This window comes from Natrix helvetica (genome assembly GCF_964273705.1).
Source record: "Natrix helvetica genome assembly, chromosome: 3".
NCBI lineage: Eukaryota > Metazoa > Chordata > Lepidosauria > Squamata > Natricidae > Natrix > Natrix helvetica.
Window position 1 is genome coordinate 61,462,830 of NC_138549.1, and position 25,950 is coordinate 61,488,779.

The window sequence follows — 25,950 nt, forward strand, 5'->3', positions numbered from 1 at the left end:
CTGTACTATTGCATTGCAAGAAAAGAAAGGATGGGACTCCTGTCCCTTAATAGTCATGCTCTTTAGATCTTAGTTTCTTTCTAGAGACCTCTGGAAGAACTTAAATAGGATATCTTAATTCAGTGCCTGCTAATATGAAGGGGTGTTTTTGTTTTGTTTTGTTTGAGTGTCCTGGCTGATAACCACTGCATACCTTGAATTTCTCTTGTATTTATTAAAGGCTATCAAGGATAGTAAATGTCATCCCATTTTATAACAAATCATAGTGTTTTGTTTGCATTTAATGTATTGCTTTCAGTTAATAGTGTTTCAATTGTGTTTGTTTTTGTTCAACAGACCATAGAATTATTTGACCTTTTATTATATGAAATATCTGCTGAAGCCAAAAGTTTAACAAACAAGAATGTACAGTTAAACATGACATTGAGAAACCATCTTCAGGTAAATCTAGCTCAAAGAATTGTCCATGTCTTGTTTTTCTATACTTTTAAGATTTGGGGAGCTAATTCATACCTAAAAAAAGTAAATCCACTGAAAATACGTGAACAGTTGCTGTTTTTCTCCTGTTCCGTATAATGTGTGTGTGGTTGTTTAAAAGGCATCTGTATTCCAAAGAGTCAATTGAGAATTGTTTTGATTTTTAGCAAAATAAAAACTGAAATGTGCTGAACATTTTCTGCAGATTTTTATTTATATTTATATACTTCTGCCTATTCTCATCCAGGCTGAAAATATAAGGAGAACCTTTAATGCTGTATATTTTGAAATAAAACATAGAATCATAAGGTTGGAAGGAACCTTGTGGGTCTTGTGGTCCAATCCCCTCCCTATGGCAGGAGATCCTATGCCAGTGATGGCGAACTTTTTTTGCCTCGCATGCCAAAAGTGGGGGGAACGCAGGGGGGTCGTCTGCAGGTGTGTCGCACCCATAATGCAATGTGCAACCCCCCAGTGCGCATGCACGCACTACAGGTGCACCCCCCCATTTTTACATGCTTTTTTCACCCTCCCCAGGCTCCAGAGGCTTTATAGGAGCCTGAGGAGGACGAAAACAGCCTCCCCCTCCCCCCCAAACGCCCTCCAGAGGCTTCGGGCACCATCCGGAGGCTTCCCTGACGCCTTCAGAGCACTCAAAACGACCCTCCGAACAAATCGGAAGTCACTTCCGGTTTGCTCGGAGGGTTGTTTTAAGCGTTCCGAAGGCTTCAGGGAAGCCTCTGGACGGTCCCTGAAGCCTTCGGAGCGCTCAAAATGACCCTCCAAACAAACCGGAAGTCCATTCCCAAACTTCCAGTTTACCCGTAGGGCCGGTTTTTTACGCTCCAGAGCCTTACGGAAGCTCATTAAGTCTCCGGAGGGCCTCCGGGGGGGGAGGCTCTTTTCGACCTCCCCAGGCTCCTATAAAGCCTCTGGAGCCTGGGGAGGGCGAAAAATGGTTTTAAAAAAGGGTGAACTCAGCTGGCCAGCGCCTGGCGTGCCCTGACAAATGGCTCCGCGTGCCATAGGTTCGCCATCACTCCTATGCTATTCCTTACAAATGGACACAATTCAGTTCCTAGTGTGATCCCGAACTTCCACAGTCTAGATTTTACTCTCATGTCTGTACAAAGAATAAAGGAAACCCTGGGGGCTCCTGTGTTTAATATCAGAGTAGAAGACTGGTGAGATCCCATCCTTACTGACTGTGGCCTATCTGTCAGAAAATCCTTTATCCACAAACAAATCCTCTGATTTATACCCAAATTGGACATTTTAAGAAACAACCTATTGGGTAGATTGGTGTTAAAGGCAGAGCTATAATCCACAAATAGCAACCTTATATATTTTCCCTGTTGTTCCAAATGATTTGATACAATTTTGCAACATTTATTGATTTTTTTATTAATAGTATTTTTTTTCTTACAGGCCCTGATACATATGTTACAAGTATTAACAGATTGTGTGCAACACATTTGTAGTAGGCAGGAAATGGTACCCTTAGAACATGTCTATAGCCTTCCCTCTTCTGTTCTTCATGTAATCAAGAACACATTTCTACACTGCAAGGTTAGTGAGGCTATGTTTTGAAAATGAACTGACAGATACAAAACTGGAGAAGCAAATTAATATTAAAGTCATCTTTAGTTCTTAGGAACTGAAGTTGCAAAGTTAATAGGAACTTTAATAGTTAATATGATAGAATCAATTTTATTATTGTAATCATACATGGTAAAAAATAAAATAATCCTATCTAAAGCACAAAAGTGAAATTAAGATTACTGCAGACCAGCAACTTCATTTTATTCATTGCATTTTAAGTGTAAATTATCACAAAACTTCAATGCAATATAAATTAAGATATGATACAAGAACATTAGTGTATAGAAGGTACGAACCATTTTAAATTTAAGTGTAAACCATTTTTAATTTGAAACTTTTTCTGGCCTTGCCGAATATATTCTAATCTTAAATTTTTCAATTCAAAGTGTTTTTATATTGCTAAGAAAGTATTTGATTTTACTATAAAATAACATATAATCCACAATATTTGCTTGTGTGCTTTGTAATCAGTACAGCTTTGAGAAATTTGGTTTTAAATTAAATCCATATTGTGCACATTGATACTTAAAAAATTCTCCTAAACACTAATGTTTTAACAGCTATAGATAATATGAAAGATGAAATTATCTGGAATATTAATTATTGAATAGATACTTCCAAGTTTCTTGGACCATATCAACTGCTGATCTAGTAGTCTAATAATTTTATCTTTGAATTTCTGTTTTGCTACAGAGCAGTGAATCTTTATATGCAGAGTGTCTCCACGTGGTTTCTGATTTACTACAGTCTTTGTTTAAGGGGACCTATAGTTTGCAAAAACAGCTTATGATGTTACTGGATATTTTGACTATAAATTCCTGTGCTACTGAAGACAGCATAAGAATTATGGCATCAGGTGTGTATTTTTAAATAGATCTCACTTTATTGATATATGGCACTAAATGTCCAAGTGCTCTTCTCTTTGATGAACATTGATGTTAAAGAAATGTAATTTAATGAAAGTAATATAAAGTCTTCATTGTCTATATATTCAACATATCCATTTATTGTATTCAATACTGATTTTTTGCTTGCATTTAATTTTTATATTTGTTTCCTCTATAGTGATTCACACTATGCTGGAGATCTGTTCTGCTATTTCCAGGATAGATCATGCACTTCACGCGAACACATGGAAGTTTATAATCAGGTAATTTTAAGTTATCAATTTTATTAATTATGCAATCAAAAGTTTAGAAGGGAATTGGATAGGGTTTCCATCCTGCATTCTGTATCTTGCAGTAGCACACCGGGAATGTTGGGCGTATTCAACAGCAGAAGATGCAAACCTATCTTCTCTCTTCATTGTTTCACTGCAACTGGTGTACAGAGGCTTGATTTTCCCAAGCAGGAGGGCTACTAAGTCTTCAAGACTTTGATAGACCTCCATGAATTTATCTAATACCCCTTTAAAACCATCTAAGTTCATGGGTATCTCCATATTCTGGGGTAATTAATTCCACAGATAACTTATGAGTTTACGGGTAGAAATACATTCTTTTGTTTGTTCTAAATCTCTTCCCTACCTAGCAAACTAATTTGACTTCCAGGACCAGCTGACTAATTATAAGGTTCTTCAGTGTTCTTATGATTGATGTAGAACATAGAATAACATGGTTGCAAGGGACCTTGGAGGTCTTCTAATCCAATACTTTGTTTGAGCAGGAGACCTTATACCATATTTGACAAGGAGCAGTACCCATTTTGTAGTAAATATTATGTACAGACACATCGTCTTCCACTTCTGACTTCTGATAAGATCATAGCTTGTTTTTTTAGGGTAATTATTCAGCATTCTCTGAATATCTGATATCTGATTATCTCATTTGATTAATCTTCAGAGCCTATAGGGATGCTTTTTGAAAACAGCAAAATTGTGACAATAAATTCTTGACCTTTAGTCAGCATTTGTTCAGATTTAAAATCCCAAAAGAAAACAATGTGCTACATTCGTTTTGTCAAGCTTGCCCGAAGCAGGTTGTGGTAACTCCATGACTCCAAACATCTCTGAGAGCAGCTGCAATCAACTTTAGGTACAAATCTCACTATGAGCCCTCCCAATTTGTAGAATGTGAGTCCCATTCTGGATGCCATAGTTTCATCTACTCAGGACCATTGTTGCTTCAACATCTGGTAAATCACTCAATATGAATTGATGAACCTGGGTCATTTTGTCACAAATGTAAACCAGAAGTACAGGAAGAAGAAATAGACATCTAAGATCTTTTTTCAACTTCTCTAATATTGTCCGCATCAATAGAGACAGATGCTGATCTTCCCCATAGATACTAGTTGCCATACCCACACTTGTTCATTGTTAGAAAGAATGATGCCAAATCTGATGATCATTTAAGAACTGTTGAATATTTGTCTTTGCCAGGCAGATTCTCAAGCACAAATCCTTAATAAAGGACAGTTTGAAACATTCAGATATCTTTAGTGGACTTTGTGAGGACATCTTGTTTTCCTTCGAATCTTGCTTGCAGCTGGCTGAACACATGAAACTGTCTGGAATGCAGGTGACTAGATTATAACACAACTTCCTTAAACTGATGCTCCCAGATATCTTGGGACAAAAAGTATCAGATTCTAACTAGAGTGGCTCCAAGCCTTAATCTGGTGCTGTAAATCAGTGGTTTAGCAGGAACTTCATGGAAAAAATGATGTAGTTTTCTTAAATCAAGCATGTTATATCCTGGCATACAAATTATAATTTTTTCAGACTAGCCATAAAATGCTTGACATACAATGGAAGCAAAGATCTTGTTAAAAATCAGCCTGTTTTCAAAATTCTTAAGCACTTGTATCAGATTATTAAATTTACACAACTAAAAGGGGCACATTAGCAGCTGAACCACAAATTTTATAATATAACCAAGTGTTTCCCTCCTCACTTGTTCTGATCATGTTAAAATTGTTAATATCATGCACATCAGTGATTAGAAGACCCCTGTTCTATATTGCCGCAGTGCCTATCCAGAATTGACTTGTCCAGAGGAGTGGGAATGAGATAACTTGAATTTAGATAATTTTTCTAGCACGTTGTTACTGCTGTACATTTCAGGTATTCTATTTTTTTTTAATAGGAGATTATTGATTACAAGATATTCCAGAGAACGATAAAACTGTGTAGATTCTTTACCAATTCTCTAATGCACTATATCAAGGTAAGAGTTGTAATTGAATTCAATTTTATTAAATTAATTTAGCATTCTTACTAATGGTGGTGCCATGCACTTTTTACCCAAAGCTACAAATGGACATGGCCAAACTTCATTCTATTCTTTTTCTGTAAATCTTCCATTTGAATACTAATGGTAGTATTCTGTGTAGTACTTCTAAATCAACAAACACTTCTTGATGGAAATATTCTGAACTACATTACAAATTAAGTAACATTAAATTATATTGGCAAATGTATTACCGTATTTTTTCGAGTATAAGATGTACATTTTTCCCTCAGAAAAGAGGCTGAAAATCTGGGTGCGTCTTATACACTGAATACAGCATTTTTTGCCTCCTGAAACCCCGCCCCTTCACCGAAATGGCCGTGCATAGCTTGTAGGAGGCTTTCAGAGTGCTCCTGGGGGCTGGGGAGGGCAGAAATGAATTCCCCCCACCCAGCCACCAGGAGCACTCTATAAGCTTCCTAATGTCCTTTTTTGACAAAAAATGGTCCCGTTTTCGTGAAAAACGGCTGGTTTTTTTGCTCGTCCCCCCCCCCCCCCAGGAATACTCTACAAGCCTCCTAAGGGCTATTCATGCCCCCCCTTTTTTTTAAGAAAAAAAACCAGGCCCGTTTTCGTGAAAAGACAGACCGTTTTTGGGAGGTTTGCAGAGTGCCAAAAAAAGTTTTTTTTTTAATTTGCCTCTAAAAATCTTGGTGCATCTTATATTCTGAAAAATACGGTATTAACCTTATTTCTAAACTTTAAAATGCTTCCAGGAGATCTTGCATATCATTTGGCCCCAACAGTGAATGCAATCCTGTCATTTATCAGTGATGATATCAAACTACAGTGACAGTGACGCACCAACACGCTGCTCAATTACAGAAAAGAAAACTTCATTTGATTTCTGAATCTTTAATTTAATGTGCAAGTCTCTTTGTTGCCTTGCCTGAACTGTGTGTAACCCTCAAGATTGGGCAGGATAACAAAATTTGAAATTCATAGTTTTAAATCAATGTATGTTTATAATTATTCATGTGACTTATATCCTGTCTTCTTCAACAAAAGGAGCTAACTAATTATTAAAATTAAAAATTAAACTAAAAGTACAAAAAATAAAAATTCTTATTAATTCATCAATTAATTAAATAAAGTCCTGGCAAAAGAGAATGGGGGGGGGGGGCAAAATAACTTCTATGGTAATGTAGCCCACAACCTCTGCCCCAGAGAAATGGACTCTGAGAGAAAGAATGGATAGTTCAGTATCCAGTTAGATACATGAGAGAAATGATTCCCTATAAGCCAGTCAGGTTTTTAAAAGTTAACACTAATATTCTAAGCAATACTTGGAAAGCAATGAGTCATCTGGGCAGATATTTAAGTATAGGCACCTTTGACTCTTCTATCTTGTGCTAGTTTATATCTACCTGTACCATGTTTTTAGCCAGCTGAACTTTGCAGTACTTTTCAAGGCTGGCTCTTAGTAGCATACATTACAACAGCTGAGATGGAGTGTGATTGGATTGTGGATAAAATTTGCTTAATTTGAAGTAGCATATTAGTTATAATTGCACCAATAGGTTTCTCATCACAAGTGCCAGCATAGCTAAGGGTTAAAGAGCATTTCCAGTCCATAGATTCTAGAGAGCACAACTCTATCTGGATTCTTGGCCTCTGGTTCTAGTTTACTGTTGCTCAGTATCTCCTCTGATTGGTTTTGGAGTTTTTGGCATTTATATTTAACACTGTTTAATGCTGTTTACTTTACAGGAGTTCACTTCATTCCTAGTAGATTCTTGCTATCAGCTTCACCAGACATATCTTCAAATATACAGGTAAATGAAACATAGCTAATATCTATTTGATTTTACTTGCTATCAGCTTCACCAGACATATCTTCAAATATACAGGTAAATGAAACATAGCTAATATCTATTTGATTTTACTTGCTATCAGCTTCACCAGACATATCTTCAAATATACAGGTAAATGAAACATAGCTAATATCTATTTGATTTTACCGTAGAATGCTCCCTCTATCCCTGTTTTCTGAGCTTAAATATAGAACTAATTTGAAAGCCATTTTCCAGATATGATTTTCAAATTTGGAATTACAAAACTGGAATTTTTGGTATTCAAGAAATGAGCCACAAAAACTAAAGCCTAGTGCTGAGTATGCTGAATGGGTCTGTGATGCTATTGCTATATTATGGATTATAAGCAAAAGCATAATTTCCTGCCTTCCCAAATCATATGCATTACATGTAACAAGATTCCATAGCCACGGAACTTAAAAATATTAAATTGTTTTCCTGTAAGCAAGATACTGTTTCAAGGGATCTCTGGTTCAGATAGCAGCAATAACATCTCCAAACAAAAACCATTATTCAATGGTTAAATGAATGGGGGTATTAACAACCAGGAAAAAAATATTTGAATTTGGAGTCTTTGGGAAGCATAGTATCCTATTAGATAACAGGTAGTTGAAAAACATACAGCAAACACGTTGATCACTTGAAGAGAGAATGCTAGCTATCATGGGCGGGAAAGGGCTGAAATTTTGTATTATTCAGAACTGGAGCAGAAATTAAAGTAGACTGAAGATAGAGAAGCACAAATTTTATTTATTTATTAAATTCATATGCCCAATATTTATTAAATGCATAAACCCAATGTTTATGTAGTGCATGATAATGTCCTCTTGCATATTACTATTTCATATACACAGATACTTTTTATCATATTTTTGTCTACCATCAGTTCTTGCTCAGCCAAGTTTAAGTCAATTTAGGATCTTTGCCCTCTATAGGCAAATACACTGACTGTATTTTACCCCATTGCAAGAAAAATAGGTGGTCAAACATGATGTCCCAGTATTGAAATGAAAGCTGCTGTGAGAAAATCCCAACATGCAACACAAAATAAATCCTTAGTAAGACCACACCTGGAATACTGGATCCAGTTTTGGTCAACAAATTACAAAAAAGATGTTGAGACTTGGGAATTAGTGCAGAAAATAGCAACTAAAAGGATGAGATTAAAACATACAGGTGAAACTCGAAAAATTAGAATATTGTGCAAAAGTTCATTTATTTCAGTAATGCAACTTAAAAGGTGAAACTAATATATGAGATAAGACTCATTACATGCAAAGCAAAATAGTTCAAGCCGTGATTTGTCATAGTTGTGATGATTATGGCGTACAGCTCATGAGAACCCCAAATCCACCATCTCAGAAAATTAGAATATTTCATGCAATCAATAAAACAAGGATTGTACATAAAACAATATCGGACCTCTGAAAAGTATAAGCATGCATATGTACTCAGTACTTGGTTTGGGCCTCTTTTGCAGCAATTACTGCCTCAATGCGGCGTGGCATGGAAGCTATCAGCCTGTGGCACTGCTGAAGTGTTATGGAAGACCAGGATGCTTCAACAGCGGCCTTCAGCTCTTCTGCATTGTTCGGTCTCATGTCTCTCATCTTTCTCTTGGCAATGCCCCATAGATTCTCTATGGGGTTCAGGTCAGGTGAGTTTGCTTGCCAATCAAGCACAGTAATCCCATGGTCATTGAACCAGGTTTTGGTGCTTTTGGCAGTGTGGGCAGCTGGAAAATGAAGTCAGCATCCCCGTAAAGCTCGTCTGTGGAAGGAAGCATGAAGTGCTCCAAAATCTCCTGGTAGACGGCTGCATTGACCCTGGTCTTAATGAAGCACAGTGATCCAAAGTCCTATTGCTCAGTGGTCCAAAGTCCTCTTTTCTGATGAGAGCAACTTTTGCATCTCATTTGGAAACCAAGGACCCAGAGTATGGAGGAAGAATGGAGAGGCCAATCAAGCACAGTAATCCCATGGTCATTGAACCAGTTTTTGGTGCTTCTGGCAAAACTTCCTCTCATCAGAAGAGGACTTTGGACCACTGTGCTAAATTAAGACCAGGGTCAACGCAGCCGTCTATCAGGAGATTTTGGAGCACTTCATGCCTCCTTCCGCAGACAAGCTTTATGGGGAGGCTGACTTCATTTTCCTGCTGCCCACACTGCCAAAAGCACCAAAACCTGGTTCAATGACTGTGGGATTACTGTGCTTGATTGGCCAGCAAACTCACCTGACTTGAACCCCATAGAGAATCTATGGGGCATTGCCAAGAGAAAGAAAGATGAGAGACATGAGACCGAACAATGCAGAAGAGCTGAAGGCCGCTATTAAAGCATCCTGATCTTCCATAACACCTCAGCAGTGCCACAGGCTGATGGCTTCATGCCACGCCACATTGAGGCAGTAATTGCTGCAAAAGGGGCCCAAACCAAGTACTGAGTACATATGCATGCTTATACTTTTCAGAGGTCCTATATTGTTCTATGTACAATCCTTGTTTTATTGATTGCATGTAATATTCTAATTTTCTGAGATTGTGGATTTGGGGTTTTCATGAGCTGTACGTCATAATCATCACAACTATGACAAATCACGGCTTGAACTATCTTGCTTTGCATGTAATGAATCTTATCTCATATATTAGTTTCACCTTTTAAGTTGCATTACTGAAATAAATGAACTTTTGCACGATATTCTAATTTTTTGAGTTTCACCTGTATGAGGAACAGTTGCAGAAATTGGGTATGGCTAGTTTGGAGAAGAGAATGACTAGTGGTGATATGATAGGAGTGTTCCAGTATTTGAGAGGCTGCCACAAAGAAGAAGTCAACTTATTTTCCAAAGCACCAGAAACTGTGTCCAAATCCTGTTCAGAAACGCCAGGACACACTATAGCACCACAGTACTAAGAAAAGCAGAAGAGAAACGGCAGTTTGACCTCTTTCTCCCTAATGGCTATCCCAAAAACTTCATATTCTGACACACAGCACCCAAACCACAACACACCACACAGCCAACCACCATGCAACAACTAACCCTACTATGCACAAAAAAAGTGTCGGAAACGACAGCCAGAATCCACCAAACCATATAATAACAATAGTTTACAAACCCACAGCCACACTCCACTAGGAATTATCCAGAACCAAAGGCAAAATACAGAAGGATGAATGAAACAATGTAATCTACAAAATCAACTGTAACCATTGCAACAAATTCTACGTAGGATAATCATCACATCAATTAAAAACCAGGATCCACGAACTCTAGCTGGCAGTGAAACGCCACGATCCCAAATCCTTAATCTCTACCCCCACCGACACCAAACAGCACCAGTTTGATTGGAGAAGCACAAAAAATCATTGGCCACGTTACCACCAAAAAATGATTTATAATTGTTTTTCACACTTATGACTGTTGTGGCATGCCCATGATCATGTGATTAAAATTCATACACTTGGCAACTGACTCATATTTATGATGGTTGCAGTGTCTCAGGGTCATGTGATCCCCCTTTGCAACCTGAGAAGCAAAGTCAATGGGGAAGCTAGATTCACTTAACTGGGTTACTAACTTAACAATTCTTTAACAACTATGTGGCAAGAAAGATTGTAAAACGGGGCAAAATTCATTTAGGAACATAAATTTTGGGCTCAATTGTGGTTGTAGGTTGAGGACTACCTGTACTTTTTAAGACTAATATTTTTGTAAATAAGATTTTGTAAACTACCTCAGTTTTCCTCCCTGCCTCATCTCAGCATGTTTAAATCTTATATCAATTAGGCCCTCCCATATATGTCGACTAAACTCTAGCTCACAATAACTTATTCCTTATAAGTACATTGGTTATCGTATAAGGTCTTTCTGAAGTGCTAAATGCAAACATTGAACTTCTAATTGGTTGGGAATAAGATATTTGAAAATCTGTAAATGGCTTTGCTTTGTACTGTTTTGAATCCTAAAAGTTCATTTTTAATATTTAATATTATACCTCAATAGTTAAGGGCATGATAAGTACTGTATAAGAAATGAGACTTGCATAATGCATACAGCAATGAGACATTCTGCATTCTTTTTCAACAGTAAATTTCCACCAAGTCTTCATGCTCTGGTGATTTCCGAGGCTCATCAGTATGAAATAGCCAGGGGATTCCTAATGTCACTGGATTCTCTCCTCCCCCCGTTACTTTCCTTTAGGCCTTTCGTAGAAGTCGTGTTAAGTAAAACTTTAGGTAGGTTTATGAATATGCTCCAGTATTTTAACTTGTCACAAAGAAATATTACTGTATATACAAAGGCCCTTTTTCTTATTCATCTCTTTTAAAATATAGACTCACTGCAACAGTATTGCATGCATTTTCAAATCTAATGTTGACATAACCTGCTTAATTCAAGTTTTTTTATTTTCTTATCATAGCTAATGGGATTTTTAGACAGAAACAAAGTAATACGTATGTTAGCTGCATCTGATTTCTTTATTTTTTTAGATACATCATAGCTCAAGCATGAGTAATCATGATTGGTTCTAACTCTTCAAACTGCTAATTAGAACTGAGATTAACTACCAAAGCAGGAAAGAAAGAAAAATACAATTTAAACATTTCGAAAATGAACAGCAAATATTTTAAAAAGATAGTTTTTCTAGTAAAATAGTTTAGGTTGTCATTACAAATTTCAGTTCCATGCACTATCAAGATATAAATTTTAGTATTTCTAGAGTTGCTCATTTTTGTGGATTAGTTAAACTTGTCAAACTTGAGAAGTCAATAAAAATTATGTATTTATTTTGTTATTTATTTAACCAAAATGCATTTGCTGTCTATTTTTCCAAACTTCAGCTCTCTCTCCTGAGCTGCATTTTCCACAGTGTCAGCTTCTTCTTTCTCTAATGGAGATGTTACCATCTCAGCCCCAGGATGTGCAGGCTCTGTGGAACAGTGGAAGTCAGCTCCCAGAAGAGATTCCCAGGTGCTTTCTACTGCCATGAATCTGTGTTGGCATGTGTGGGTGTATTTGAGCCTGATTATTCTCTGCTGATAAACCAAGACCTTGATGAGGCCTGAACTTACTTTATGAAAACAGCTTACACTGTTCTAGTGAAGGAAATGTAGTATTTGTTTTTAATGAAGCAAGTGAAATTCAACATTGAGTTTTAAATTAATTTGTTTACAATACTAATGATGACATACTAACTTATATTTGACTTATATAATTGGTGTCATTCTTCAGTTTGTTTTTTCTAGAAATCTAGTGATTAATAATATGTTTCAGTCTCTATTTGTTTTAGTGCTGTATGAGGACGAGTACCAGGGATCTTTGTAGAGCATGAACTCTTCTCTTCTGTTTCCTCACAGGTTGCCCTTGTTTGCAGCCTTACTGCTTAGTCTTCAGCAGTGCCCTAGTGAGCTCTCCCTTCCTGTCTTCTTGCAAAGAGCCACAGAGACAGAACAAGCTGAGGGCCCTGTCACCTTTTACCACTATGTTTGCATTCACTTGTGCACCTTTATACCATCCCTCTCAGGTTCACATTTCCATTTACTGGTAAGGAATATTGCAACTCTTAACTTGGAACAGTGTTTGAACTTTAAAACCAGGCATTTATTTTGGGAGATTTGGATAGATCATGCTTCACTAATGTGGATTACACTAGCACATCAATAATTGTGATTTAAAAATAAAAGAAATGCACACATATCATTATTAAAATTGAGCTCTTGTTAGCTTCAGCTTTTCATTACATTGTTGCTCTTTCCTCCAACCATTTCCCCATTACTCATTATTTAACTTACTAATACTTTACTCAGAATATATTTTCTCTAAAGCTGTACATTTCATATTGTAGCCTTGTGCTATTTGTTGGTGATAATGTGATATATACGGTCAGAAATGTACACTTTCTCCCAAATAGAATCATGATTTCTTAATGTAACAATTATAATGTATAATTTAAAATACGCTGAAAGCTGCTAGTTAAATCCTAAAGTATTTTTCGGTAGTTCTATTCAACTGGGAGTCTGCCTTTTCTCTTTACTGCCTATGGGATGACAATTAAAAAACCAACTTTTGGTTTCTCTGTTTCTGTTTTTTTATCTATTTAATGTTTAGGAATCTTTCCTGCTGGAAACTGTATTAGGTCCAAATATGATCATGGCTCTCCTAGCTATGGATGTCTGGTGCTTCCTTGCCCGGTAAGATCAAAGGTGTGCTGAAGGATGAGGGGCTACAACAAAGGGTGACACGAGCTGCTTATCTACTTTTGAAAATCAAGAAGGTTATTCCATTTTCTTCCATTCAGGGTAAAAATGAGCTTGCTTAGAACTAAATGAAAATTTGAATTCAGATGTTCCCATTGAAAGATCATTCCAGAGTAATAGTGATTGGCTGGTCATGGATTTATATACTAATCTTGCTGTCTTTCTCATCTTCTAGGTATGGAACAGAAGACCTGTGTGCACACCATGCATTTATAATAGCACATGTGGTAAGCAGCAATTGGTTTTCTTAAAAAAAATTAATTTGAACTAAGCAGAAATAGTAAAGAGTCAAATTGATTACTGCATTGGTGATGATGGGCAGATATCTAAGCTGAGTGCTTTCAGATTACTTAGAGCTGTATTCCTAGCTAAGCCAGTGTTTCTCTTAGGGCTCTTTTCCTGAAATGTCGCTACTTGGGTGAAATTATTTTGGAGTGCTCAGTTGTAATTAATTTTGGTAAGCATTTTTTAGAAATGTGTTTTGTATTTTTACTTAAGTTGTCAGGACTTTTACTAAACCATTTCTTGATTTTTGTGTGCTCTGATATTACATTTCTAAATAAGAAAAATTCTTAAAAATAAGAATAAGTGCATTTGAAGAGATTGATATGAAAGGGATATTGGCCAGTTAGGCTAGATAATATTTATGGGAGAAAATTTGCATTTCTGATGACGAATTTATAAATGTTAAGGAGGATGGCTTAATTGCTGCCTAAATTAGGTTAATGTGTGCATAGGTGCAGATTCTGGGCATTCAGTTGAAGTTGATTAAATATAGTTTCATTTAAAAACCATCTATTTTGTGTTCAAATTTAGGTAAAAGCTTGTCCTACTGAATGTTATCAAGTCTCTTTCCTAGGGGTGCTATTACGACGTTTGCTCTTTCTGATGGCCCCAGATCACCAGGCAAGTCTCACCTGATGTGGGTCAGCTTATAAATATTGAGCTTTCCTTCTTCAATGTGAACTTTAACTCACTAGCTAATATGAATCAGTTTTTTGTTTGTTTGCAATGAATGGTAAAATATACTTGCTCATTATTGCAGGACACTTTATTTCTGATGATTAATTATAACATGGAATGAAAAAGGAAGATTTTCTTTTCCTTTAATCTGATTATCAATTACTTTTCCACCTGGTATGAAATATTTAAGAAGGCTAGTAATACCTTTCAAAGTTCTTCATTGTGGCTCTGTGTTTCTATCATGTGCCTTTTGTGGCTGCTCATGATATCATTTAGAATATTTTAGAGCAGGGTAGATAGCAGCCAGTAGGCTTCTGTGCATTCCCAGAGCTCTGTGGACATTATTTAAATTAGTGTCACAATTCCCATCATTTGGAGACAACCAACATATGTAAATTATTGTATAAGTCCCCAAATAGGTTTTGCATAACTTAAAATCAGAGCTCTTCCCACAAAACAAAACAAAAACATTCTTCTAAAAACTAGGCAGAAGCCCCTTTGGGTTTCTGTATTTGGTAAACAGCTTATAATGATGATAACCTAAAAGTGACCCTCGTGGCTTGTGATGGGGTCTTGCTTGTATTTGTATGAGAAGAGGAATAGTTTAATGCAGGGGTGTCCAAACTTGGGAACTTTAAGACTTGTGGACTTCAATTCCCAGAATTCCCCAGCCAGCCATGCTGGCTGGGGAATTCTGGGAGTTGAAGTCCACAAGTCTTAAAGTTTCCAAGTTTGGACACCCCTGGTTTAATGTGATTCCAGAAAATCACTGTGGAAAGGTTGTGAAAGTTGCATTTCTCAGAGCATCTAACTGACTGAAGCTTTATAGCCTTTTCTTTCTAGTGTTAAAAATATAAATACATTTTAGAGTTATTGCTGTGGGTGGAAAACAGACGTATATCCTAGATAGAAGAGTAAATTGTTGATTTTTTTCCCACTTTCATGCAGCGCTTATCCCATGCTTTTGTTTTTTATTTCTTTGTAGTTAAAATTCACCCAAAAGTTTCTTCCAAAAGATCCTGAGAACTTACTGCTATGGCAACACCTTTCTCTCCAGGCTCTGTTACCATTACATAGACAGCAGGTTGCTCATGAACTTTTTGTGGCAGGACTTGTGCAATGTCAGGAGTGGCTGAATAGTGAAAAGTCTTTGAATGAACTTCCACAAGTGGTAAGAAAAAGTGTGACTCGAACACTTTCATACATTAAAAACTCATGGGGATTATTTTGTCTTCCTTAATTCCCATCTTTTCTAAGAAGTCTGTCCATATAGACAGATAGACCAATATCCTGTAGTTTTTCATAATATGGGGTTTAATGACACCTGGCTTTACAAAGAGGAGTGGCCCGACTGTATCCGGCACCATCTACTGCAGTGAATCTGCATGAAGCATGGAGAGTTCTGAATTACAAAGCTATTACTTGAAAAGAGAGTGTAGTTAGCTGTTTTCCTCCTCCTTATGGTTGCAGAGAAAACCAGAGTATACAGAAATAGCTTCGGCTGCTCTTAGAGAACAGAACATTCCAACAAAAACCCAACATAATTGATTTACCTTAATTTTGGTTTTATAGCCTCTGAACCTCTTTTTAAGTTCTTGTACTAGGCCAATGCTTAGCAACATTAGGAAGCGTGACTTTCAACTCTAGAATTCCCCAGGCAGTTTGAAGGCCAGACATCTTAAAAGTTGCTGAGATTGAAAAGCACTGCAGTAGGCATTTAATCTTGGAAGATAATTTTGTTAGACTGGAGGAGTTGTTCTGTTGCAAGATGACTCTTACATTATTTCTATCTTCTTACAATTCTTCCCTTGGTTCCTAGAACATGGCTCTCTCAGCCTTGCTGTCTATGTGCCAGAGTGCTAGGGAGACCCTGGAGGAGGAAGAGCAAGCAGCACTGATGGGAGCTCTTGGCCAGATTGCAGTCCATCTGTCAGCTACGCAGGTAAGGAATGTTAATTTCAGCTGCATTTGCTTGGCTTCTTTAGATGTAATGAGGGAGATAAAAAATATTTTTGGTAGGGAAATGGAAATTGTATTCCATCTTATTCCTGCTTTTTGTTATAATACCTGGAGTTCTACCTCATTTTAATAGCTTCTCAGACAAATCAAACATTACATCATATAAGATGTGATTGCAATGTCTGTTATGTGCCAGAAGAAAAATGTTCTGTGCAGCCCACATTTGTCAAAGACAAAATGACTGTTTTAAATTTCCCCCCCATTTTCTAAGAAATACTCTTAAATAAGTGTATTAAGCCTCTCTCCTTATATCACTACCACGTTCCCTGAAATCTCAGAAGCCAATGGAGAATATTTTTTAAACTGTAGCCTCTTATTTAGAAGATAGTTTAATTCATAATTCAATATACAAGAAGGGTACCTGCTCTGTAAGTTTTAAAATAAGGATTTTAATAAGCCGAATAGCTGATCAATAATAAAACTGACTACTGCAACAAAGAAATTATATATCTCGTTCTGACATTAATATTAGCAACTGCATGTGTAGTTCCAGAATCTTGTTTAAACAGTGAAATGGGAGCTTGGGATGACACAAAATGTTACTTTTATCAATTAAGATATCCAGTCTAGCATGCTTCCAGCAGACGTTTTGCTTGACACTTCAACTTCTCCAGCTGTTCATTGAAAAATTAGAACCACAGTTGCTAATTCAGGTAAGAAAAGATTTGATGGGTGGTAGGCTTGATTTAGATGCAGAATTGACTGATGTACTGCTTTTCAACGCTAGTTTTAGTTAAATATACATCATGTATAAATAAATAATCTGGGGTTATATCAATTGTGGGGGATACGAAAATGCCATTCTTTATCAAATTATGGAAAGTCTGGCAACAAATAACCCAAACTACTTCATGTTTCCCAAATTTTGTTAATTTCATTTTGTTAATTTCCCTGTTGAGTGAATAACTCCAAATTAAAACATCTGAGACAAATGAGCCCTCTATTTCTGGTAACTGGTTCTGCTATTGAAGCACTCTCACTGCTAGAAAGGTTTTTCTAATTTGCCATCAGAATCTTCTGTCCTCTAATTTTTTTAAAAGGGTTTTTTCTATGACTCACTCTCTAGAATAAGAAAAAACAGATCTTTATTTTCTTCTGTGTGACATATTTTCTGGTATTTGAATTCTGCTACCGTGTTTCCCCGAAAATACGACAGGGGCTTATTTTCTTTTGTCCCACGAAATATGGCCTTGGGCTTATTATCAGGAAGGGCTTATTGTTTTGGGGCTGCCGGGCAGCTGCTCCTTTGTGAACTGGCTCCCGAAGAGCCGGGCACAGCCTCAGGGATGAAGCAGCCATGAGATAACCATGCTCATGAGCAGCTGCCCGGCAAATCCCCTCTCCAGCTGGGCAGAAACTCCAGCTGGGCAGAGCGCCGTTCACTGACCTAGGGGGTATCCCTAAGGTGCCAAGCCATGTGGTGCTCTGCCCGCCCCTCAGCTTGGCACATTCGGGATACCCTCTAGGTCAGTGCATGGAGCTCTGCCCGGCTGGGGAAGGGGGTTGCGCTAGCGCCTGTTCCGCCCGCAGCCTCACCAAGCCCTTGCACAGCTGTCCGAGGCCACCGCCGCTGCCCTGCTGTGAGCATAACTTCCAAACTCCAAAACTCGGGGCCGAGTTTTCCAGCATCGGCCTCTCTAGGAGTGCTCTCTATGGTGGGCTGGCTGCCGGACAGAGAGTCTTCCAGACAGAGAGTCTTCCAGCAGCCGGCCCACCATAGAGAGCACTCCTAGAGCGGCCGATGCTGGAAGACTCGGCCCCGAGTTTTGGAGTTTGGAAGTTATGCTCGGAGCGGGGCGGCCAGCGGCAGTGGCCTCGGAGAGCTGCGCAAGGGCTTGGTGAGGCTGCGGGCGGAACAGGCGCTCGCGCAACCCCCTTCTCCAGCCGGGCAGAGCTCCATGCACTGACCTAGGGGGTATCCCGAATGTGCCAAGCTACGGGAGCTGGGGGATGGGCAGAGCACCACATGGCTTGGCACCTTAGGGATACCCCCTAGGTCAGTGAATGGCGCTCTGCCCGGCTGGAGAGGGGATTTGCCGGACGGCTGCTCGTGAGCATGGTTAGCTCATGGCTGCTTCACCCCTGAGGCTGTGCCCGGCTCTTCGGGAGCCAGTTCACAAGGAAGCAGCTGCCCGGCAACTCTCCCCTCTGGCCAGGCAGAACGCCACTCCCCAACCTAGCGGTATCCCGAAGGCGGCAAGCAACTTGAGCGCTCTCCCCCCCCCGGCTCCTGCGACTTGGCGCTTTCGGGATAACACTAGGTCAGTGAGCGGTGCTCTGCCTGGCCGGAGGGGGGGGGTGTCCAGTGGGTTTATTTTCGGGGGTGGGCTTATAGTTTTGCCCACGTGAAAAATGTGGCAAGGCTTTAGTTTCGGGACAGGTTGTATTTTCAGGGAAACACGGTATCTTCCTCCATGTTTTCTTAAGGCTAAAAATACAATTACAATTTCACAATTACCATCACCATGAATAGTACTCACCATCCTATTTCTATGATTTGTTTATTATATCTTAATTTTTCATGTGTCACAAATGTGGCCATGAGCTTTTCTTGCTTAATGAGAGTGCAGGATTTGCTTAATGATGGCAATGAGAAGTGCCAGAATTGCTGTTAGTAACTGGTGTAGCTCTACGACATTGTACTTTAGATTGGTGCCATTAATGATGGAAATTCAATAATGAAATTGCTGTCATTAAGAGAGGACCACCTGTAATTTTGTTCCACTTTAATTTAGGCTCACATTTTGGATGGTTATAGTATTATTGATGTTATATTGTTATATTATATTATATTATATTATATTATATTATTATATGTTATATTGATGACATTGAATTCCTTTTCTGTGTTAGCATAAAATCAGGACAAATTAAACAATAATATATGTGTGAGAGTATGATTTCACAAAACAAGATAGGACTATTGCAGTTCTGACAGAAAGTATAAACTCAGTTCAAAATGACCTGCTACTTAGATAAATGAGTTTTTCAGAATGCTTCAACACTCATTTTTTATTTTACTGAATATTATATGCAAATAGTGTCTTCATGAGCTAAAAGTAGGCACTTTATCTTATAAAAAGGAAGAAAAGATGAATGAGCAAATTAAATCTTGATCATAGAAAGCAGCATCAAAGATTATTCAGTATAATTTATTTTCTGCAATTTTTTTTTGTTTGATACTTATTTTCTCCATAGATACTTTCACTACAAACTTCCCTTTTGCAATTGAATTCCCCTGATCATGTTGTGATTGCAGTGTTAGATTTTCTTTCTTCAGTGGGAAAACCTATTATTCCTTCAGATTTCCAGGTAAATAAAGCAAACTATCGTTCTGTTCTCTCTTCTCTCTATATATATTCTTTCTTGTAATTTTTGGAACAGTTAAATTAAAAATAAGGAATAGCAGTTGAGATGTTACTTTTCAGCACTGGCTGCTGAATACTGTATTAATACAAAGAGGAATAATGATTGTAGTCTAAATTCTATGTAGTCTAAACCTGCAGACCTACGTTTAGATAAAATGTCCTAAAGCTGAGAAATGTTGTTAACAGGAGGCAGAATTCTCTCCCATCTTCAATAACCAATGTAGAGGCCAGTGGAGAGGAAAAATGTGCTATTATTTACAGATAACCAGTCTGTCCTCTGCATCATATTCATGTATTAAGATATGAGCTATTATAATTATAGAAGTTACAGAACTGTAGGTGACATTTAAATTAACTCTCCTTTCTAGTTGGTAATAATAAGGTAATTGTTTCAAGTCAAGCCAAAGTTTGGGTAGATCTATACATAGAAAGCCATGGACAAACCAGTTGTTCTGATAGACTATGAAGATGAAGGGGTCAATTTAGTTTACTGGTAATACTTAACTAACAAGAAGTTTGAATGAAATGAGAGTGCTTGCCTTAGTCCATAATAGCAAAGACAAATCTTAGGAGTGTGAAAAGGAAGCAATTTACTTGATGTTAATAGAAAATATTTCTGCAGATACCTATATCCCGGAACTATAGAGAACTCTATAATCTTAAATATCTTATCTCAGATCAATATATCAAAATTCATATCTGCTCAACATCAAAAGCATATGGCAGAGTGATCATGCAAGACATTTGTGATGAGGTGACATTATGGAGAGCAAAAAATAAATTGAGTCAAAATCAGGAATTCTTTCTCAGATAAATGTTTTGTTTCATTACGTACAGGGATTATTGCCTGCTTTTTTACAAGATATCTATTTTTTCCTATAGATGTCTGAAACTACCTTTGACACAATAATGAAAATCATAGTTTAAATTGATATATTCTGAGTTGTTGACACTCTTTAGAATAAGAGCTACAGGTTCATAGTAACCTATCTCCCTATTTCCCCCAACCCCCTTCCCCAAATTGCAATCAATCTTATAATTAAAGGTACATTTATTTTTGCAAAGCAGAAAATATAGACAAGTTCTTTCAATCTTTCAGAAGTTACAACCATTTTTCCCACCAAAAGATTTAATATATCCATTTGATGCAATTTGGGATTAGAATAAAAATCTGATTAGTAATTACTTAGCAACTTGAAGTAAGTAACTTTCAGTTTCTTACAAATGTATCAAAATAACAAGATTGGCTAAATCTCAGGTACAGATTTGGCAGTGAGGAATATGTTGGTTTGGTTTTTCTCTCTTCAATTACTGGAAAATTAAAAGTATAGCAGCTGAGATCAATTTGACAGTGAGTGTTAGGACACAAAAAACATACTATAATTTAGAGTGTTTCATTTATTTATTTATTTATTTATTTATTTATTTATTTATTTATTTAAAAATAAATATACCGCCCCCTCTCCCGAAAGGGACTCGGGGCGGTGTACAGTCCGTATTACAATACAACAGATTAAAACATAGAAATAACTACATAAATACATGTATAAGAGGAGGATAAAATATGCCAAACTGTACAGCTAATAAATAAATCAATACAAAAGTTTAAAATATCAGGTTAAATTTAAAACACTATCCCTCTAAAAACCAGTAAGAATGTGTATGCCAGGAGGTAGACGTTAAAATTATGCCAAACCAGCCAGTCGGAACAGGTGTGTCTTCAGTTTCTGTCGGAAGGAGCGGAGGTCAGTAGTGGTTCTAATGTCGGGGGGGAGGTTTACTGGGATGGAAATTAATTTTTACATTTTTTTTCAGTGTGGGGTTCTAAAATACATGTTTTTACACCAAGATTTCAAATCTATTATTTTTGCAATTGCATAATGTTTAATTTGGTATGGTAAATCCATGCCTGATCATATACCTCACAAAAGACTCTTGTAACTCAAATAGTGTTAACTTTCATCTTCTCAAAATTACACCTTGTGCTAAGTTTTTTTTCTGCATGAATCTTATTTAGCTAAGTAAAAAATAATACATGCAATCATATACATAAGTAATTCTCTGAGTTACAAAAATGTTTAAGCGAGTTTCATCAAGCCTTGTTTTGATTTTTTCTTTGACATCCGCCGCTGACTTGATTCTTGCCCTCTGATATAACTCTCTGATATAACTCTCATGTTTCTCATGTGTATACACTCTGCTTGCTGCCTGTGGGACCTGTTTCACACATCTCTCTGTTGATTGGGCATGACAGGGCCACTGTGGTACTTGCATTGGTTCATCAATGAACTTCTTTATTTCTGCTGCAGTCAGTTTGCACATCAAAGGTGACTCATATACACCTTTAGACCAGTCAATCAGCTCCATCAAAATGGATGCTCTGGCGTTGATTAATTCTTGCACATACAGAAAAATTTCCCAGCCTATCATTATCTGCATTAAAAGCCCAGTCTAGCACAATACCAATAAAGAAGAAAAATAACAACTCTCAAAAGAAACTAGCATGCCTGCAAAAAGAACTCTCTGACAAATTGAAAAACAAAGAGGCCATGTATAAAAAGTAGAAAGGGGCAGAATACACAGGTCTGCAAAAAAAATTTTTAGAGAGCTGTTTTGGTTATTCCACGTAATTTTTATGTTTTTTGGTGTACTGAATCTGAAAATGACCTCCATTTTGTCATAGGACATCACGTTTCCTGACAATTTAGGTAACTATGTTAAATAAGGCAATGCCTCAAAATAAATGGAAATAGACATAAAATTAAAGTTTTATTACAATATTTTCATGAAAATCCTTTTTTGAACTGAAATGAACTCACCTACACACACTAAACTTAATTTTTCTTCCTCGTGAGGCTCCTCTTGGTGCATTTACGCTTGTGACTAGCATCTGGAATGTCTCTCTGAAGCATCCAACAGTAGTCTGCCATCATTGTAATGCTCCATTTTCCCTGGTATCTCCTTTCCATCTCTTTAATGTCTTGGTGGAATCGTTCACCTTGTTCCTCACTCACAGCTCCCAAATTTTCAGGAAAGTAGTCAAAGTGAGACTGGAGTGTCGGGGGAAGATTTCACCCTGAAGAAAATGAGGTCTAGGATCGGGCTGTTTTCCAACAGCATATACTTTAAGATGCGAAGAAAAAGAAAATAAAGATTCTGTGGAAGCATATTCTAATTAATAAACAAACTTTAATACAAAAATAATAAATGGAAATAAAACAGAAACTAACTAATTGTTACATTTTGAAAAAAGAAAGTTCCGTCTGCCAGTTTTCCTGGCAGCCGGACAAAAGATCAGAAGTAGCTCTCTGGAATGTGTGAAGTCATGCGCAATACATCACTGTCAGATAAGAACTTATGACCTGCGCAATAACTCTTTTTCAGTTTAACTATTTAGTGTCAATTCAGTCAGTTCATGTCTAGCAAACATTTTAACGTAGTGACATGGAGGAAATGCACTTTCAAACTCATCAGGCAACCCAAAGCTTAAAATGCTTTCAGCATTCTTCCAATGAACTTTTTGTAGTGAGGATCTTTGTTATTGCCTAAAAATTTCTGTACGACTTCTTTAAATGCAATCCACCCTTCTTTTTGAGGATCCGTCATGGTATTGACAAACTCTTGATCAACTATAAGCCTTCTAATGTCTGGTCCGACGAACACACCTTCCTTCAATTTTGCCTCCAACAGGCATGGAAACTTGGTGACCTAGTATTTGAAGCATTCTCCATCTTTTGGAAGTGATTTTACGAATTGCTTCATCAATCCCAATTTTATGTGGAGAGGTGGTAGAAGAACTTTATGGGAAGGTACCAAAGTTTCTCAGAGGACATTTTTTTCATCGACTATTAGCACCCTCGGCTGCCAACTCTTCTTGCTCCAGTGATTTTGACAGTCTCGACTATCCCATAGACACAGAAAACAAGGGTATTTGGTATACCCAGTTTGTTGCCCAAGCAGCATGCATAAGACCTTCAAGTCCCCACACACTTGCCAACATGGTTTTCATGTTTAAGTTTACAAAGAACCAATTCAAAGTTCTCATAGGTTTCCTTCAAGTATACGGAATGACCTACAGGTATGGAAGCGTAAAAACCGTTGTGGAGTAAAACTGCTTTGAGACTTCTTTTTAAAGAATCTATAAAAAGACGCCATTGCTCTGAATCATATTGGATTTTAAATTGACCCATCAGATCTTCGACATCGATGCAATAAACCAACTTGTCTTCCTGGGCAAAGTAAGGAACGAACTCCTTTTCACGATGTCTGAACCATGAAGATGACACTCCTGGCAATTCCTGCTTTTCAGCCTTGGTCCGAGTAACTCAGCGGCATCTTTGGGAAGATTCAAGTCTCTTACCAAATCATTCATCTCCTCCTGAGAAAACAATTTTGGTCTTGTATCATCTTCAAAGTCAGAACTTGATTCGTCATCTGGTTCAGATATGACTTCACCTTCATCGGAGCTAGGTATCTCTTCCAAGGTAGCAGGGGGCTTGGGTACTGGTATATCTGTGCCATGGGGATGGGGCGAATTGCTGAGTGAAGATTGGGGTATGAAATGGAATGCTTCCATTTGGAATTAAACCCTTTCACATTGCATGAACAAAAGTAACAGTCATCACTATGGTTCTTTTGCTCTCGCCATACCATAGGAATCCCATAACGGAAAGATTTTTTCTTATCCTTGAACCAGTTTCGGAGGTCCTCAACACACCGTTTACACTTTATGAGGCACCCAAACTTTATCTTGATTTCCAATTTTTAGTCCAAAGTATGCCAAGTATACTTTTTTCACAAAGTCTGTAATATTCTGCTGTTGCTTCAACACTGTATATTCACCACAGATGAAACAGAAACTGTCTGGTGAATTAATACACTTTCACGGAGCTATAACATAACGGTTGAATAATGATGGAGCTAACATGAATTGCAATGAAAAAGTGTCTTAAATGCACTTATGTGAATTAATTAATAGTAATTTGGACTTTAAATTTGGTTAAAAACCCATAATATTAAAAAAAAATTTTTTTTTAAATGATACATTTGAAGACAATTTTGCATGTTGTGGCAAATCATGACGTCTAGGAATTTTTTCAATATTTTATTTGTTTTCAGCACACCAAAATACATGGAAATTAGATGAAAATAATCAAACAGCTTTTTAGTTGCAGACCTGTGATATCAGCAAATAGCCTGAGCCTGCAAACATGAAGTGAAGAAAGCTAAGGCTCACAATGAACAAATGCTTGTGACAAAAGTAAAAAATAACCAAAAAAGCTTCTTCCAACATGTTAAAAACAAGAAAAAGTCAAGGAAACAATTGATCCATTGTTGGGAAAAAGTGGCAAGAAGGTGACAACAGGGAGAGAGCAGAACTACTTAACTCATTTTTTGCATTTGTCTTTACACAAGGGAAAAAACAGTCCAACCTATCAAAAACAGCACCACAAAAAACAGGTTAGGAGCACAAGTTAAAATAGGGAAGAAAATGGTAAGTGAACACCTGTCTATCCTAGACAAGTTCAAATCAGCTCTTCAACATATTCATCAATGATTTGGACGAGGGGATAGATGTGGAACTCATCAAATTTGCAGATGACACCAAGCTAGCAGGAATAGGCAACACTCCAGAAAATAACCTTAAGATACAGAAGGATCTTGACAGACTTGAACATTGGGCGCTATCTAACAAAATGAAATTCAATGGTGAAAAAGTAAGGTTCTACATTTAAGCAAGAAAAACAAAATACACAGGTACAGCATATGTGGTACCTTGCTCAATAGTAGTAACTGTGAGAGGGATCTTGGAGTCCTAGTGGACAACCATTTAAATATGAGTCGGCAGTGTGCAGCAACTGCCAAAAAAGCCAACACAGTTCTAGGCTGCATAAACAGAGGGATAGAATCAAGATCACATGAAGTGTGAATACCACTTTATAATGCCTTGGTAAAGCCACACTTGGAATACTGCATCTAGTTTTGGTCGCCACGATGTAAGAAGGATGTTGAGACTCTACAAAGAGTGCAGAGAAGAGCAATAAAGATGATTAGGAGACTGGAGGCTAAAACATATAAAGAACAGTTCCTGGAACTGGGTATGTCTAGTCTGATCAAAAGAAGGAGTAGGGAAGACATGATAGCATTGTTCCAATATCTCAGGTGTTGCCAGAAAGAAGAGGGAGTCAAGCTATTTTCCAAAGCACCTGAGGGTAGAA

General features: G+C 37.5%; 1 protein-coding gene across 2 annotated transcripts in view; it reads left to right on the forward strand.

Annotated features, from left to right (window-relative positions):
* Nucleotides 1-25,950, forward strand: part of FIRRM (FIGNL1 interacting regulator of recombination and mitosis) — a gene marked incomplete at its 5' end in the record, with an annotated part of 48,816 nt that overhangs the window by 5,764 nt on the left and 17,102 nt on the right. For both annotated transcript variants that reach the window (XM_081948780.1, XM_081948781.1), the window contains 17 exons: nucleotides 337-441; nucleotides 1,906-2,046; nucleotides 2,773-2,935; nucleotides 3,145-3,229; nucleotides 4,460-4,598; nucleotides 5,166-5,246; nucleotides 7,020-7,084; nucleotides 11,212-11,360; nucleotides 11,967-12,096; nucleotides 12,483-12,669; nucleotides 13,234-13,316; nucleotides 13,558-13,609; nucleotides 14,199-14,288; nucleotides 15,331-15,516; nucleotides 16,165-16,287; nucleotides 16,922-17,017; nucleotides 19,563-19,676. In XM_081948780.1, coding sequence (XP_081804906.1) covers nucleotides 337-441; nucleotides 1,906-2,046; nucleotides 2,773-2,935; nucleotides 3,145-3,229; nucleotides 4,460-4,598; nucleotides 5,166-5,246; nucleotides 7,020-7,084; nucleotides 11,212-11,360; nucleotides 11,967-12,096; nucleotides 12,483-12,669; nucleotides 13,234-13,316; nucleotides 13,558-13,609; nucleotides 14,199-14,288; nucleotides 15,331-15,516; nucleotides 16,165-16,287; nucleotides 16,922-17,017; nucleotides 19,563-19,676 — 1,989 coding nt within the window. The remainder of the gene's footprint in view (nucleotides 1-336; nucleotides 442-1,905; nucleotides 2,047-2,772; nucleotides 2,936-3,144; nucleotides 3,230-4,459; nucleotides 4,599-5,165; nucleotides 5,247-7,019; nucleotides 7,085-11,211; nucleotides 11,361-11,966; nucleotides 12,097-12,482; nucleotides 12,670-13,233; nucleotides 13,317-13,557; nucleotides 13,610-14,198; nucleotides 14,289-15,330; nucleotides 15,517-16,164; nucleotides 16,288-16,921; nucleotides 17,018-19,562; nucleotides 19,677-25,950) is intronic.